The 16,694-nt window shown below is 32.3% G+C and overlaps 9 protein-coding genes and 1 non-coding gene across 10 annotated transcripts; 3 read left to right on the top strand and 7 right to left on the bottom strand.

Annotated features, from left to right (window-relative positions):
* Window positions 1-21: 21 nt before the first annotated feature.
* myoE (myosin IE) lies at window positions 22-3,641 on the bottom strand (the record flags this gene model as incomplete). Its single annotated transcript, XM_004363084.1, has 7 exons — window positions 22-1,597; window positions 1,671-1,895; window positions 1,972-2,278; window positions 2,353-3,023; window positions 3,115-3,310; window positions 3,425-3,481; window positions 3,611-3,641. 7 exons carry the CDS (start codon window positions 3,639-3,641, stop codon window positions 22-24), a joined length of 3,063 nt encoding a protein of 1,020 aa, XP_004363141.1.
* A 443-nt stretch (window positions 3,642-4,084) lies between these two features.
* Window positions 4,085-4,927, bottom strand: DFA_03538 (uncharacterized protein; the record flags this gene model as incomplete). Its single annotated transcript, XM_004363083.1, has 2 exons — window positions 4,085-4,162; window positions 4,523-4,927. The coding sequence occupies 2 exons, from the start codon at window positions 4,925-4,927 to the stop codon at window positions 4,085-4,087; spliced, it is 483 nt and encodes a 160-aa protein (XP_004363140.1).
* A 174-nt stretch (window positions 4,928-5,101) lies between these two features.
* DFA_03537 (uncharacterized protein) lies at window positions 5,102-5,866 on the bottom strand (the record flags this gene model as incomplete). Its single annotated transcript, XM_004363082.1, has 1 exon — window positions 5,102-5,866. One exon carries the CDS (start codon window positions 5,864-5,866, stop codon window positions 5,102-5,104), a length of 765 nt encoding a protein of 254 aa, XP_004363139.1.
* A 132-nt stretch (window positions 5,867-5,998) lies between these two features.
* DFA_03536 (uncharacterized protein) lies at window positions 5,999-7,915 on the top strand (the record flags this gene model as incomplete). Its single annotated transcript, XM_004363081.1, has 4 exons — window positions 5,999-6,041; window positions 6,596-6,741; window positions 7,604-7,840; window positions 7,868-7,915. The coding sequence occupies 4 exons, from the start codon at window positions 5,999-6,001 to the stop codon at window positions 7,913-7,915; spliced, it is 474 nt and encodes a 157-aa protein (XP_004363138.1).
* A 96-nt stretch (window positions 7,916-8,011) lies between these two features.
* DFA_03535 (uncharacterized protein) lies at window positions 8,012-9,159 on the bottom strand (the record flags this gene model as incomplete). Its single annotated transcript, XM_004363080.1, has 2 exons — window positions 8,012-8,209; window positions 8,248-9,159. 2 exons carry the CDS (start codon window positions 9,157-9,159, stop codon window positions 8,012-8,014), a joined length of 1,110 nt encoding a protein of 369 aa, XP_004363137.1.
* Window positions 9,160-10,263: 1,104 nt separating this feature from the next.
* Window positions 10,264-10,434, bottom strand: DFA_03534 (uncharacterized protein; the record flags this gene model as incomplete). Its single annotated transcript, XM_004363079.1, has 1 exon — window positions 10,264-10,434. The coding sequence occupies one exon, from the start codon at window positions 10,432-10,434 to the stop codon at window positions 10,264-10,266; it is 171 nt and encodes a 56-aa protein (XP_004363136.1).
* A 480-nt stretch (window positions 10,435-10,914) lies between these two features.
* Window positions 10,915-12,593, top strand: DFA_03533 (uncharacterized protein; the record flags this gene model as incomplete). The annotated part of the gene is made up of 3 exons (XM_004363078.1): window positions 10,915-10,990; window positions 11,511-12,058; window positions 12,147-12,593. The coding sequence occupies 3 exons, from the start codon at window positions 10,915-10,917 to the stop codon at window positions 12,591-12,593; spliced, it is 1,071 nt and encodes a 356-aa protein (XP_004363135.1).
* A 179-nt stretch (window positions 12,594-12,772) lies between these two features.
* Window positions 12,773-14,857, top strand: DFA_03532 (uncharacterized protein; the record flags this gene model as incomplete). Its single annotated transcript, XM_004363077.1, has 4 exons — window positions 12,773-13,106; window positions 13,368-13,595; window positions 13,664-14,141; window positions 14,200-14,857. The coding sequence occupies 4 exons, from the start codon at window positions 12,773-12,775 to the stop codon at window positions 14,855-14,857; spliced, it is 1,698 nt and encodes a 565-aa protein (XP_004363134.1).
* A 174-nt stretch (window positions 14,858-15,031) lies between these two features.
* Window positions 15,032-16,585, bottom strand: DFA_03530 (uncharacterized protein; the record flags this gene model as incomplete). The annotated part of the gene is made up of 3 exons (XM_004363076.1): window positions 15,032-15,055; window positions 15,820-15,899; window positions 16,462-16,585. The coding sequence occupies 3 exons, from the start codon at window positions 16,583-16,585 to the stop codon at window positions 15,032-15,034; spliced, it is 228 nt and encodes a 75-aa protein (XP_004363133.1).
* DFA_03531 lies at window positions 15,237-15,320 on the bottom strand. The gene is given in 2 exon segments: window positions 15,237-15,273; window positions 15,284-15,320. It is a non-coding gene; the product is annotated as a tRNA-Trp (tRNA).
* Window positions 16,586-16,694: the final 109 nt, after the last annotated feature.

Raw genomic sequence — 16,694 nt, 5'->3', positions numbered from 1 at the left:
ATTTTTATTTTTCCTTTTTTTTTATTTATAGAGAATTGTAGCTTGACCAGATTTAATCTTTTTATATTGGCTACCATCAACTTTTGGATCATTTGATTGTTGGAATGATAATTGAGTGTCACTACCTTTTGGACGAGCATTGTTGAAAGTGATTTGTTGAGCAAAGTGAACGGTGAGACGAATACCAGTCAACTTTTGAACTTGTTGAACAATGACTGTAACAATTTCAGATACAGCTTCATAACCATTGATACCAACGTCTAATACAAAATCACGACTTGGAGCCTTGCAATGAATGACAACAAAGGTATCATTATTGGGAGAACAAGAGATGGAAGAAATGTCAGCCAATGGAGTACCCCATTTCTTGACCTTGTAGTTTTTGGGGTCATGTTTGTAAATGTTGGCATTGGTAACGACGACACCACGCTTTTGTGGGACACCTTTTGGATTGACCTTGGTTACATAGTCGGCAAACAAAACTTCGGTATCTCCATAGGTTTGGAAGAGGTTTTGCATGGCAATGACGTATTTTGATTGGTTTGGATTGGTGGTCTTTTCGAGGTAATCGGCATCAAAGAGACGAGCACAGTTCCATTTCTTTTTACCCTTGAACAAGTCATAGGCAAGGACCTTTTGACGCATGGCAGGAGCGCTGGGACCAAGAGCCAAGACCATACGTTCTGCACGCCATGTATTGTGAACACGATGAATCAACATGACTGCACGATCCAATACCGATGGGTTCTTGGGCCAAACTGTAAACTTTCCATATTTTGGATCGTTTTTAACGTCATTGAATACACGATGCAATTCTCTAAACCACTTTTTGAAACGATAGGTACGATAAAAGAGTTGAATCTTGATGGCAGCCTTGCGTTGATTCCAACGACTACGAGCACAATGACCTCTCCAAGTCTTTTGAATGAGGGTAGCGATACGTGGAAGTTCGGCTTCACGTTTTTCCTCAAAGTAAAAGAGGGTGGTGGGTGAACGGATAAATACCTTGGTCTTGCCCATTCTAAACTCTTCCTTGGGAATGTTGTGAGCCTTTAGGATGGCTTCGGTGGCTTGACGAGGGTTACCCTTGAAAGTTGGCCATGTTTCCTTGGTCAACATTTTATAACGTTGAGAAAAACGTTGATAGGTTTGACGATTGGCAAAACCGGCACGACGGACACGAACGTTTTCCAATAGACCAAGATAACGTACTTGATGACGAACACGTTCCTCGTCAATGACACCAGCTTGCTTGTTATCATTACTCTTGATACAACGAACATAGTGTGGTGAACAAGCCAAAAGAGTAGAGATTAAAGAATTGATGGCAGTACGGAATTGACTTCCAGCAGTCTCTGGTCTCTTTTTAGAATCTTCTGGCTTTGGACTGGGGAAAAGTGAACAAATAAGTGGATCCTTGCTCATTTGCATACTTGTAATCAAATCACCAAACAATGTATCCTTGTTCTTTTCTAAAAATCCTCCAACATTGTATGTTACATCTCCTGCATAATGTTTTAATCTAAAACATCCATCTCCAATACTTCTATCTCTTGTTGATTGATATGATTGAAAATATTCATGTTTATCAAAGTTACTAGAAGAAATAGAAGAGGTTAGAAAAAAAAAAAAGAAAAAAGGAAATATATATATATTTTGTTTTTGCATACTTTTGAATATTTTGTAAATAAGTTTGATCAGTTGATTTTGCAATTAAACAAGCTTCATCTAATAATGAAATGAGACCAATTGGACGTTTTTCAATTAAATCACAAATTGGTTTGTTATTGAAATAATCAATATCTTTCCATTCAATACCTTCATTTTTATATTCTGCTTGTTCACTCTTTAATGTTAATTCAATAAATAATTGTTGTAATTTTTCATTACAATAACTAAATTATAAAAAAAAAACAAAAAGAAAAATTATAAGTAAATATATAGGTATATTTTAGATTACTTTTTACTTACTTTATATTTAATTGTTCAAAACTATTTTTTTCAAAAACTTCAAAACCATAAATATCCAAGATACCAATTACGAGACCCTTTTCAGGATTATTAATTTGTTGATTAATCTTTCCAACAAGCCATTGGAATAATCTTTCATAGAGTGCTTTGGCAAGAGCATCTCTTGAAAATACTGCTTGTTCATTGTCCAATGGTACTGAAATAACTGAACATCTTTTACCAACACCAGTATTAATTGATCTATAAGTTAATGATCTTGATAATGTTCCAACATCTGTTTTTAAACATGCTGCTGCTGATGCTAATGCTAAAAAATTAAAAATAAATAAATAAATAAATATATATATATATATATTTTTTCTTTTCTTTTTGATTTCTTACATTTTTGATCAACAACACCAACAGAAGAAGTACCAACAGTTTGATCAGGTAATTCTTTAAAAGTAATATTACCAATATGAAGGATGGAAGCAAGGATTCTCCAAATTGAATTTTGATCTTCATCTTTGAGACCCAAAGTTTCCATTGCTTTGACGACTGCTTTGAAATCGGCAACATCATCAATGGTGGCAACATCAATACAAGTACTGTTTTTCAAATAATTAAAACTAGTGGCACTTGCATTGAGACCGAGTTCGGTCAGTTTGGCTTGATTCAATCCTTTGAGCATTTGGTAAAAGATGTGGAAATTACGTTCACCTTGGGCTCTACCAACGACACGTGACTTTTCCAAGAGATAGTTTGTAATCTTGCCACCAGATGGTGTACCAACATAGTCAAATTGCATCTCCATGTATTTACCAAAACGACTTGAATTGTCGTTTCTCAATGTCTTTGCATTGCCAAATGCTTCGAGCAGCGGATTAGACTCTAGCAACATCTTGGCAATCTTGTCTCCACGATCACTTTGATTCTTGCTGACAAAGGTCAAGAATTGCATAATCTTTTTAGATGCCTCTGTCTTGCCTGCTCCAGATTCTCCTGAAATGATGACACATTGTTTTTCTTGATTTTGTCTCATTGCTCTATATGCATCATTTGCTAATGCATAACTAAAAATAGAAATAGAAAGAAAAGAAAAGGAAAAAAGATATTAATAACTTGAAAATATTAAAATCTCTCTATTATCTTGTGTTTGCTTACATATGAGGAGGCATTTCATATTTATATCTTCCATTATAATTTTTGATATCACTTTCATTGTAGATATTCATCTTTTTAAAGGGATTGGAAGAAATGACTACATCTCCAATGTAGGTATAAATCTGATCAGATTTATGTCTTGTTATAAGATTCTCCAAGAAATCATTCTCTGTAATTTGATTTAAAAGTACAAAGTCTTAAAGAGAGAGAGAGAAAATAGAGAGAAAATAGAAAAGAGAAAAGATTGATTAGTTTTGTGTGTATTGATTGTAGTCTGTTTCAAAGTTTTCTTTGTAATTCTTCTTCTTACCTGGTACACCTTCACCCTTTTTGTACATGGTTTTTGTTTTTTTAGTTGTGCTTTTCGCTTTTAATAAATAAATAAATAAATATAGAATTACAATATAGTATAGTATATATAGATACAAAGAGAGAGAGATACAATAAATAATGGTGTAGATAATAACGACAACAAAATTTTAACAACAAGATAAACTTTTGTCAAGAGAGATTTTTGCACCTGACATTTTTTCAAATAAAAAACGGCCACCTCTGTACATCGATTCGAATAAAGTTCTTTTGCCCAAATTTTCATTGCGTTTATTTTATCTTTTTTTTAAAGAAATCAATCTAATTTAATGGGTGATCTGAAGATCTTTGGATTGTTGGAGTAATGTATTATGATAACTATTAATTGATTATCTATGATATGATGATGATCTTTATCTTGACTATGATCGATCATCATATTAGAGTAAAGGCTGAAAATAATTTATCCCAATTTTTTTTTTTTTCTTCACCCATTTCTTGCTCTCTCGGATTTTGTTCACAAAAGACACATTCATCAATAATCACTTTAACATTGAATACCATCAACAACAACAACAAATATTCAAGGAGCTTATTATTTTGAATGTGGATCAAAACAACTTATTCTTTTCCATGATTGAGTACTTATAATAATCTTGGATTAAAAGTGTCTATGAATCTTCATTAGTTTGGTAATACATGGATCTTTTAATTCATTTGATAAATCATCAAAAATAATCTGGAAATATAAAGTTTATTCATTTATTTAATTTATCTGTTTATATTTAAAGTAGGTGATATTTTATACTTTTTTATTTATTTTGAGAGTACAAATCTCTAGAACTTTCAAATAAGTGTGGTGGCTTATTAAATTAAATAAAATTGAATCATTAGCATGGTAGATGTATGGGCCATTCATCATCGAAGTATGAGTTGATCAATTAAATGTTTTTTTATTTTTATTTTTGTTTTGTTTTTGTTAAAAAAAAAATCCAATTCCTACAATTGGTAGTTGATCTATTTAAATAGATTCGACTTTTGAACAAATGAATTTCAAAAGTGTTGTGTTTTGTTTTCGATCGTTTTTGTGCTTTTTTACCAAATTAGATAGGGTGTTTACAACGCCCATTATTTTTGGAGAGCAATCTAAATCAGGGCCGAATCCAATATTACCATTCAACAACAATCTGTAATCCAAATATTGAACATTATGAAAGTCCCCATGCCATCCCTTTGCCAATAGACTGTTATAATGAGAACTTTTAAAAGTGTCGGGGTCTACCAAAATGATACTTTTTTTCGAATAGTATTCGCTGAAATAACAATGTATTTCATCATATCCAAGAACTCCTTTCAAATCTTCCACTCTATTTCTTCCAATTGCTGCTTTTGATACGTCACCGATGTCTGGGCTGATTTTCAGACAGAGGGATTTGGCGGATTTGATATCTAGAATCGATAATTGGAAAATTTCATTTTCGTGTGGTTTGACTCCAGTTCTCATTGTTTCCATGATGAATACCTCACACCCAATGTTTTGTGAATTATTGTGGTCAAACAATTTATCCTCGTCTCTAGCCATTAGGTCCAAAATTTGGGTTGACAGACTGTATTCCTCTTTTACTTGCTTACACTTTTGTCTTATTTGACTTAATAATCGAAGGTGTCCAATATCTTGTCATTCAATATCTTTTGTGATTTGACTGGTCAGCTTTGTTTTTTGATGGGTTAGTTGAACTCTTTTAAGTTTTATCTCTTCTTCTCTTTGATTGAGTTCTTTTTCTTGTTGGTCGAGTTCTTTTTCTTGTTGATCTAATTGTTGTTGTAGTTCATTGTGTTGTTTACTCAAAATACTATCGGCATTCTTTTTCTGTGCCATGACATTTGATAGATGGTGATTATAGTTTTTTGATTCTAATTCCTTTTTTTTCTCCACTTTGTCAATTAATAGTTTCACAATAACATTGGTTGATTTGATGTTGATATTGTTGTTATTGGTAATAGTTAATTTTTTGTTGTTTTTGTTGATGATGATGTTGTTGTTGTTGTTGATGTTTTTGGTAGTCAATTTTTTGTTGTTTTTGTTGAAGTTGTTGTTGTTGATTTTGGTAGTAGATAATGGTTTGTTGTTGTTGTTGTTGATGTTTTTGGTAGTTAAATGGTTGTTGTTGTTGTTTTTGTTTTTGATAGTAGTTAATTGTTTGTTGTTGTTGTTGTTGATGTTTTTGGTAGTAGCAGATGATTGTGGTTCGTTTTTATCAGTGGGTTGGCCTTGGTCGGTAAAATCGTGAATATACTCTAGAGCAAAGTTTTTCAGATCTTCTTCGACTATTTTTTGATGGAAAAAAGCTTCAGTTTCTCCTTGGCATTGACCTTTGACTTGTAGTTTTTGATGAATGGTAACTTGTTGTGCGTTGAGTGATGAATCGGCATCAACAACCATACTGTCATTTTGTTTACTTGTTTGTGGTGCGGCGAGACTTTCTTTAGGTGTAGTACTTTTCTTGACAATCTTTTTTACGGACAGAGAGACTGTTTTGTTTTTGGGTTTGTTGAGATCCATTGATGAAAGAAAATGTTAAATGAAATCAAAGTGATGGAAATGCCAGCTTTTAAAGGTACCTCATTGCTGCTGCCTCACACAAAACGCTGACTGACCATCGGTCAGTCGTTTTGCTGTCACTCATAGCCCAGTGACCCAACAACCCAACAACCACCTCGACATTTTTCAAAAATCTACATCGCGCGATTCACCCCAATCGATTTTTTTTGAACTTCAAAACTACAAATCTTTTTTGCAATTTTTTAATTTTTTTTGAATCATAGTAAAAGAGAGATTAAAACAAGCAATAACACTTAGATGCAGCATAAATAATCAAATAATATATAATACCATTAAAAATCATAACAAAATTTTTAATCAAAAATTTGACAAACCAAATTCAGTATAACGGGTAGCCGTTTGAGTAAACGTCTGATTTTTTTCATCATCCTCTTTATGTTATTCTTCATCCATATGTTGACTAAGTGAAGAGGAGGAGTAGTAGTCGTAGTAGTTAATAATCTTTAAGAGGGGACAGTTATTAATCAAGTAAGATTGTTTAGCTAATTTTGCAGTGAACCTAATTCTAATCAAGCTTTCTATACCCTATCAATCATTGCTTCTCTATAGGTTCATACTTCTTCCTTATAAACCTCGCACCACCATTCTTCTTACCCAACAACGATCGTTGTTGTCAAAAAGGTGCTGTCTGTTGTCGCTTGGACCCTATTTCAATCAAAGGATTATATTTTTGTAGTCTTTATCATATTTATTTAGTATGTACAAATATAATAATAATATTAATTACATAATACTTACATGTAAAGTTATAATACGTATTTTCTATTTAAAATCTAGACGAGTCCCAAACAACAACAGCAACTACCACCATGATCACCAAGATTATTTAATAACAAGAAAAACAGCGGCAAGTTATTAAATAATCTTTTCCAACTGATCATCAGCAACTACAGGAGCAGCTTTAGCTACTACGACTGGAGATCCCACAACATCAGCCAGCACAACCACAACTACAGCACCAACAACAGGTACAGCATCATCCACTCCAACCTTCAACTGGAAGTGCATCGATCATTAGCCTGTACAACCAGAGCAGCATCAGATATATACACCAATCCTGCTTCCATTCTCCCCCAGCTTGTAATGGTCTTGTCTTCTTTTCCATGTTGATGACGGGGATGAGGATGATGAGTTGAGAAGCATCTTGTGAGATGTAGCAACTACTGTGCACTGCATCAGCGAGTGGAATCAACATCCTCTGATTGCTCATCTCCTACTACAACACCAACCACTGCTGCTACCTACTCCTGTTACAGCATTATCCACTCCAACTACAACTGCTAACAGTAAGTGGAACAATATCCTCGACTGATTCATCCACGCCAACAACACTTAACTACTGCTAGACAAGTGGTCCTACTACAGAACCATCTACTGGTTCATCTCACTAACAGCTACTGGAAGTGCGTCGGCTTTTTTGACGACAACAAGCTAATAATAATAATAATAATAAATAATAATAATCAACAAACAACATTTCATTGTCAGTATCTGCACCTCTGAGCACATTTAACAATGCAGGAATAGCAAAAAGTACAAATACTTCTACAACATTAGCAAAAAGTGGAACATCAACTGACTCGTTTAGTTCAACAACATTATTACAACCACCACCACCACCACCACCGTATCTCTGCATCAGCTAGTGGAACAACGTCGACTCTCTTCATCATCTCCAATATATATCCTCATCTTCATCATCCCCATTCTCCTCCTCACATATGCGCATCAATTTATACAAGTCATAATACACGAATCGTTAAATTTACACAAAGAAACTCCTCTTATATAATTGTATAATTGATTTGTTTTTAATATTAGGAGTCATATAATCACTCATCTCTTTTAATATTACTAATTTATCTATAAAAATGCTTATTACTATTTTCGTGTTTGTACTTGTTGAAATGAATGGATATTATTAAGCTTTTAAGAGGATTATTTTATTTTATTTCTTTAATTGTATCATGAAAAGAAACCTGATATGAGTTCCACTGAAATATTCTTTCGTTGAAAATCCATATTAATAATAACACTGGTTAATAAGATCCTCAAGAAGAACCAGAAGAATAACACTGGAAAAGAAGAACCAGTGTTATCTTTTCTTCTTGAGGATATAGTCGACAAGGAATGTGAATAGATTTTCTCCTTCTCCTTTTCTTTCTAGTAAAAAAACAGAGAAGGTTGATGATCATTAAAACATCATAGGAGCTTCGGTGTCTTTGGGAGATTTCAATCGATGGAGGTGAAAATATTTCAATGAGATTGGATAGTGCCATTGACTCGTCTTTCTCTGAATCTTTCTTTTTAAAAGGGCCAAATGAGAGAAAGATTTCAATGGAATTGATAAAGATGATTTTATCGAATGGTATACAATGAACTTGATCTTTTACCATTTTCCACAATTTGTATCGATCAAATGTAACATTGTGAGCAATGATGACAATTTTGTGATCAATGTATTGTTGAAAAAATGAATCCAATTTTCCTTGCAATGATTCCCATTCCAAACAATTATCCAACTCTTTAAGAGATATACCATGCGCACAATAAGATTCAGAACTGAGGGGGACTGTTGGTTTGACTTTACCATAAAATGAATCACCATTTAGGATATTGATAAAGGTGATTTCTATTATTTGATCTTCAAATTCCAATCCTGTAGTCTCTGTGTCAAAAACCAAGATAACTAGTTTTTCTGGTAGTTGGTAATCTAGATTTTTAGTTGGGGGATTTTGGTTGAAATGATTGAGGATGTGAAATAGGAAGAGAGATCTTTCGTATTCCTCTCTGAGCTGAGTAGAAATTTGTGTGCTTTTTTTGCTCATTTCGAAACATTTGGATATTAAATCTTCATTTTGATTGCCAATGACGGTTTGATCTTGTTGATAAAAATTCTTTTCAATCTTAATTTTAAACTTGTCGTTGTAGGGACCGAGGAATTGATTGTGGTTTGGTTTTTCGATATCAATGGTATAGATTGTGGGCGAAGTTTTTTGTAGTGGTTGTATTTTAAAGGTAGGAGTAGTTAATCGATTGTTGTTGTTGTTGTTGATAATGTTGATGTTTTTGGTGGTAGTAGATGATTGTGCTTGTAAGAGGTCAATATCCATAAGATCGGAAGAGGTATCAGACAACAGAGGTTCGATGGTTCGAGACGAGTTTTTATGATCGGCGGGGGAGGTATCAACAACCATACTGCCATTTTGTTTACTTGTTTGTGGTGCGGCGAGACTTTCTTTAGGTGTAGTACTTTTCTTGACAATCTTTTTTACGGACAGAGAGACTGTTTTGTTTTTGGATTTGTTGAGATCCATTGATGAAAGAAAATGTTAAATGAATCAAAGTGATGGAAATGCCAGCTTTTAAAGGTACTTCATTGCTGCTGCCTCACACAAAACGCTGACTGACCATCGGTCAGTCGTTTTGCTGTCACTCATGGCCCACCCAACAACCCAACAACCTCGACATTTTTCAAAAATCTACATCGCGCGATTCACCCCAATCGATTTTTTTTGAACTTCAAAACTACAAATATATTGTCCATAGTAAACTAGTATATATTTATATATATATAAAGGAGTAGATAGATGAAACATAGTGTAGAGAGTAGTTCAACAAACAGATATACATTTCTCAAATTGCATCAGATTGCATTCTTTGAGGATAAATGAAACTTTGATAGAGACAAATGAATATCAATTTGTTTGCTTGAACCAGTCAAAGCAACGAAAGAATAAGCATTGATGACACTTGTTGCTCGGCGGCTGCTGATTGTTGGTTGGCTGTTGATGCAACACCGTGAGCAACTGGTTTATTATAGATTGACATGTATGATTATTATTATTGAAATATATATATAAAGTGAAATTGGTACCTTCGACCTTTTGCAGTGTGTATGCTTCGAAACAATGCTAAACCTTTCTTCAAACGGTCAAACATGTTGTAGTGAGTGTTATCTAGATATCTTATATTATTTATCTATATGTTTCTTTATTGCAAAAATACGAGTGTTTCTAGATATATGAAAAAACAATATATTATTTTAATTAAAATTAATTCAGTTAATTCATTAAAGTACAAGAACAGTTTAAAATGGGACAGATATATATTTAGGGTTATAAAACTAGTAATCTTTTGTATGTATTACGAGCTGATTTAATATACAGCTGCTCAAAACTTGCAAAGTTTGTTTCCCGAACGTATCATCACCTCAATTAGTTGTCTTGTTTGAGGATTTCTTTATGTTGGTCACCATTCAAGATGGTTGTTTTTGTGATTGTTGTAGTAGTAGTAGTTGTAGAGGTAGTAGTCGTTGTCGTCTTACTATTAATAAGAATACGTTCATCGCTTCCCCCCTGTATCTTTTTCTTCTTCTTTTTATTCATATTATTATATGATATTACAGAAGATGGAGGTGAGGATGAGGATGGAGCCGATGGTATCAAGTCGTGACGATCTCTTTTTCGTTTGGTCACCTTTTCTTGCTCAGAGGCTGAAACTCCCGACTCTTGTTCTATTATGGGTGGATACTGGACAGAGGCAACATAGTGATGGTATTCGGGTTGGTATTGTGGGGGAGTGGGCGTATATGGATCTGGTTGTTTGTGAACTGGGGACACCGGGTATTGGGGGGGTGTAGAACTAGTGCTATCATCCTCTTGTTGCGATCTCACAGGACTAAAATACCATGAAGGAGAAGATGGTTCGTTGACGCTAGACTCGCTTGACCCCCAACCGGATTCAATATCGGTTGCACTGAATTGCGACACTATAGAGGAAAAATTGAAAAAACTTTATGAGACAACTATTTTCTCTTGATATTTTTAACTATTTGATAGATGTATACTTTTAAAGAGGAGATAACTATGAGAGTTTTTAATATTACTGTTGTTATTGTTAGTAGTAGTAGTAATATTCGTAATAATAGTAGTAGTTGTAATAGTAGTTGTAGTAGAGTAGTTGTTGTTATGGATGTTTATTATGATGGGCCTCCATTTTATAGGAGGGCTTCCTCGGTGTTGATGTCAATAAAATTTTTCATGACTGACCGATTCTGTTACCCACATTTTGATATTTGCTCTTGTTGCAACAATGATTTATTATGAAACAGGTATGTGTCTTATTTAATATTGATGTGATCAACTATAGTAACATGAACTGCACCTATACCTCTTGATCTATTTTTATCAAAAATTAATTAATTTAAATCTATAAGAGCAACAAGGGAGGAGAGGAGAGAGGAAAAAAAGGAAGGAGAGGAGGGAGGAGAGGAAAAAGGAAGGAGAGGAATAAAAAGAGGCCAACAATCAAGAAACAGAGTTTTTATTTCAAAAAATTGAAAAGGAAACTAAATCTATTCAACATACAGATAAAAAAACCAATTATTTTAAATCCCGTATGTTTTCTTTTTAAAAAAAATATTTATAAATTAAATATTAAATTAACCTTTTTTTTTTTCTAGTTTCAATAATATTATCAATACCACAATTAACTAGAACAAAATATATTGAATATGCAGATAATCAATATGGATTATTTATATTTTATAATGAAATCAAAGTTTTAATTGTTAAAGATTATATCCAGCAAGAAGAAAATTCATTACTTCAACTTGTAATTCAACAAATTCAAGAATTATCATCAAAATGTGACACTATTGGTAAACCATTTAATGATCATTGTCAAAAGGTTTATTCTTTTCTTGGTTATCATCCATTTATAAAGAATGACAAAACTTGGCACCGAGTAGATATTCAAATTTTAATCTATTGGTTTTATTTGTATACTTTTCAAGACTCTAAAGTTAACATTGACAAGAAATTCTTGAAAGATTTTCTAAACCAAGAGATATTATTACAATTTGCTCAAGAATCTGTTGTGGTATGGTTCAATTCAATATTGCCAACTACAATCAAAAGATTAAATGGCGAAATACAAGCAACAAGAGTTTTATATATAACATATGATGGTCAGAGAATAGTAGATGGATCTGAATCTTTACATGTCCATGTTAATATATTGAAACAACATTTGGAGAAAAAATGATGCTCAATTCAAATGGATGCAAGATTGTTCAGATATCTCTGTTTTAAATAAGCGTGGTGGTTTTGTTATTGGTATTACATTCAATGGACAAGCTTTAAAATCAGAACAAATCTTTTATTTTAATTTATGCAAATCTAAAAGATTTAGAATTGTCGATATTTCACATATCTATTATAATGTTAAAAGTAAAAGTTTTATCATTCCTCAATTTGGAAAAGTAGATTTAAAAAATCATTCAAAACAAATTGCTGATGCTATATCTGATTATTCAAAAATTTTCAAATGCAACATTGATCAATATTATCAATTTGAAGAAATCATTTTGGATGACCAACAAGATAACAATTCTGTTGATCCAATATTATCAAGACCAGCAAAACAATTTATTTGTTGGTCAAGAGAAAGTACAGATCGTCAAGTTGAACTTTGTGAAGGTTTATTATCTCAATATGTTGTCAATTTAAACTTGAATTTAATTTTCAACAATCATATCAATTAAATTTATCAAATCAAACAAAAAATAATTTGGAAATTATTCTTGGTACTGAAATTGTTTCTTCTTTTAATCATTCTTTAAATAATAGAAGGTAAAAAAAAACAAAAAAAAAAAAAAAACAAATTTATTTATCTTACTTTTTTTTTTATATTTTTAGACAAATTAAAATGATAACAGAAAAAATGATAAAAGATTCATTTGTAGCAACTCCAGCTATAAATAGATTAACAAGAAACAAGACTGAATTTGGTATTTTGAATGACATTTTTGAAGAAAAACAGATTCGATTAATTGTAGAAAATCCACAATTGGAAAGGTTAGGTATTCAAAACTCTATCATTTTAGATTATGCAACTAAAAAGTTTTCTTCAATTGGAAAAACCAATTCAACTGCAACATGGAATCAAGTTTTGGAAGAATTTGGTAAAAGTTTTGATCGTCATTATTATCATTCATATGAGGTTGGAGTTTATTCAAGTAGAGCTGCATCATTAACTGCTCATATCAAACCTCATGGTAGGGATGACAAAAACTATAAAAGATTACTAGTTCAAGATATGTCATCTTGGATTCAAAAAAAGATGAATGGGACAAGGAAAAAGTGGTTGTTTTGGAATTCTCAAGAACTTCAGACCATGGTACATTTAGCCCCAATGATGGTGATTCTGCAACCAATCAAACAAAAATTATGAACATTTTAAATTCAAATATTATCAATACTCATTGTTCTAGTTTACAGCGAGTTGGTGCTTCTGTTCATAAACATCAAAAAATTAGATGACTCTTTGGCTACTATTAATAGTCCATTTATAAACAAAGTTGTGGAATTGCTAAAAACATATGATAAAGTAGTTTGTCAAGGTATCTCTATTGAAAGATTATTTAGAGATTGTGATGTTTTTCAAACATTTTTCAATCATTTCAAGGAAAAAGTTTCATTGGTTCAATTATATCCACCAAGTAGTTATTTTAAAATAATCAAATTAAATCCTTTACAATTAATTGGTAAAATTTAAAAAAAAAAACAAAATCAAAAGAAAAAAAGAAAAATATTAACATTTTATTTTTTTTAGATAATTTATATTTAATGAATCAATTTGGTAGAAAGGAAAAGATTTCAAAAGAAGAATTTAAAGAATCATTACCTGCGACCATACCTCATTATTCAAAAAAGGTATTTGAAATGTTGAAAGAGATTGATAGAGAAAAAACTAAATCAACACCTATATTGTTTCTTTCAATGGTTACAGATCAAAACCTTCCAACCATTCTAGAGGGTTGTTTAAAAAGTAAACATTTTCGTTCGAATATGGCATTCAAGAAAAACTATCTTTTGAATTTCCAATCTCTCAAACATTCTCTTGGTGGCAATTCAAAATCTCTCAGATCACTTGCTCAAGTTGGTTATGAAAACTCTAATTTTCAAAGTGATCAAGTATTTGAAAAGGTTTTGGCTGCTATTGAACAATCAATTGCTAGTCATGATGATAACGAGACTATCAATGGTAATAATAATTCAATGGTTATTGAAAAGGTTAAATCTCATCACAAGTAAGAAAAAACAAAAAATAGAATAAGAATAGAGTTTTATTAATTATTTATTTTTTAGTAATTATAGTATAATTTTAAATAATTATTTTTTAAAAGATTTTAAAAAATGTTTTGACAATAACCATAGAGGTTTTACTAGAACTAGTCAAGACTGTATTTTAAAAGATCAAGAAAATGGTTCAACCAATTTAGCAATTACTCTATCAGCAATGGCTACTCAACCCAATTTGCAAACTGAAACTGAAAAGGAAATTGAAATGGATGATTCAAATACAATAGAATCACTTGAATTAAATTGTATTATCAAAAGATCAAAAACTGATGGAGGTTATGTACCAACAAAAAAAGTAGATGAAATCATTGCTGCAAATCTCCAACACAAATCGGAAACATACCAAAATGAAGCACAACAACTCTTTGCAGCCATCAATCCTTCTACCAACAATACAGACTTTGTTCAAGTTTTTGGTGTTGATGCTCCTTTGATTCAAAAAAATAATAATAATAATAATAATAATAATAATAATAATAATAATAATAATAATAATAATAATAATAATAATAATAATAATAATAATATTAATATTGATATTGATAATAATGATGTAATCACAACCTTTTCAACAAATTCATTGACAACCAACACAAGAGATACAAGTACAACCAACACAAATATAGCAACAATTCTTCCTCATGCTCCTCCTCTTGCCCCTTAATTTTTTATGATGATGGTGACATTTCAACGAAAAGATGGCTCCGTTGGGTGTATTCTTCAGTTTGATGATACTCTAAAAGGTAATAATACCAAAAAAGCTAGTTTCACCAAAGAATCTACCAACATTTCTGCTCTTACAATCAAAAAGCTCTGGGAGCATACTGCCTATTCTTTCTCAAGTCATATTATTCAAGACATTCTTAAATAAATAATTTAAATAAATAAATAGATAATTGTTTCTTAAAATGGTTACAGAAATCCTTTCACATTTGGTGGCATGAGGAGAGGAGAGGAGAGAGGAGAGGAGAGGAGAGGAGAGAGGAGAGGAGAGGAGAGGAGAGAGGAGAGGAGAGGAGAGGAAAAAAAATGGCAAAAATGACTGACCAGTAAGGGGGTCGAACCCTTGGCCAACAGTTTACTATCTCTGATTGGAGACTGCTACTCTACCACTGAGCTAACCGGCCGAGTCAACTTGTGACTCAGTAGAAAAATAGGGCTGTTGTACCCCTCTACCCGGCCAGGCAAAGAGACCACACTACCAGTAAAGATACTGAAAGAGGTTACTGCTGCCAACAACATTACTCCACCAGTTTGGGATATCACCCTCCTCAACCTCAAACAACCTCCAATGACTACAAACTTGATTGCTGCAACACTCGAACGAATATGGTTCCGACGTAATGATCTACGTCACCAAAGAGATGAACCATTCACTGAACAATATCTGCGAGCTAGATTGCTAAATGATATGCGACATATTATAAAAGTAAACTGGGACAAGACGTTAGAATTATGTAATCGATGGCATTTGGCTCTAATGAACCAAACCGACGAATCAGTAATACATACGATTACAGAACGAATACAAACTATCATCCTTCGATTCTCCTCCAACTACAACCATCCTACTATCTACAAGATCGCACTACCTAGTCATTTGGAGAGGTACAAGACTCTGCTTACACTACATCTATAATCGATCACCTCAACCTCATTCTTCTCATCCTCCTCAACACCTTCATCTCCTTCTACTCTCTCTTCATCTATCAATAATAATATTAATAATATAATAATTTACTAAATAATAATAACAATAATAATTATACTACACGATATTATAGCCTATAGTGCTAGTGAGAAAAAAAAAAAAAAATTAGCGATATCTTTAACCAATTTATTTTTAGAACAAGCAACAATCCAAAACAATCCAACATGCTTGATACTATACAATAAGATACATGATCAACGTCCATAAAACATGTATCATAGACATGGACAAACCCCCAGAACAAATTAACTTTAATTCTTCTCGAGATAATCTTTATTTCTTGCTGGTCAATTAAAAAGTATAATTAATAAAACTTTGTAACTTCTGAGTACTACTCTTCCCGATAGGAGAGAACAGGAAAAGAATTACTTTTAAAAAAAGCCCCTATACTAACAGAACCTCTAACTTTTTAAATTAAAACAAATAAACCATATTAACTCTACTGTCTCCAAGACTATTGCTAAACTGGCTTATCCTAATTTAGCATTTTGGTGGTATCTATGTCTATTCTAAAACTAAAACCAATTAACATAGACACTTCTTGAGTTATTCTTAACTCTTGTTGGTATCTAAAGATTTAATTAATAAAACATCGTCATCACCGAGTAGTGCTCTTCCAGATAGGAGGATGCCACCAAAAGTGATACCTAAAAACACACCAGATTTTGAAATCTCCTTCATGTCATTGATGGAACCCATCAAGGCCCAACTACGCCACCAAACTACTTCCAACTACCAACCCACAGTTACTGGTGCTGGAACTGACAACATTATCAACTTGTGATGTGAA

The sequence above is a fragment of the Cavenderia fasciculata genome, assembly GCF_000203815.1.
Source record: "Cavenderia fasciculata unplaced genomic scaffold Scf_Dfasci-G-b-205a01.r1-3, whole genome shotgun sequence".
NCBI lineage: Eukaryota > Evosea > Eumycetozoa > Acytosteliales > Cavenderiaceae > Cavenderia > Cavenderia fasciculata.
The sequence above is the reverse complement of the archived record's forward strand: the minus strand, read 5'-3'. Positions and strand labels throughout refer to the sequence as shown.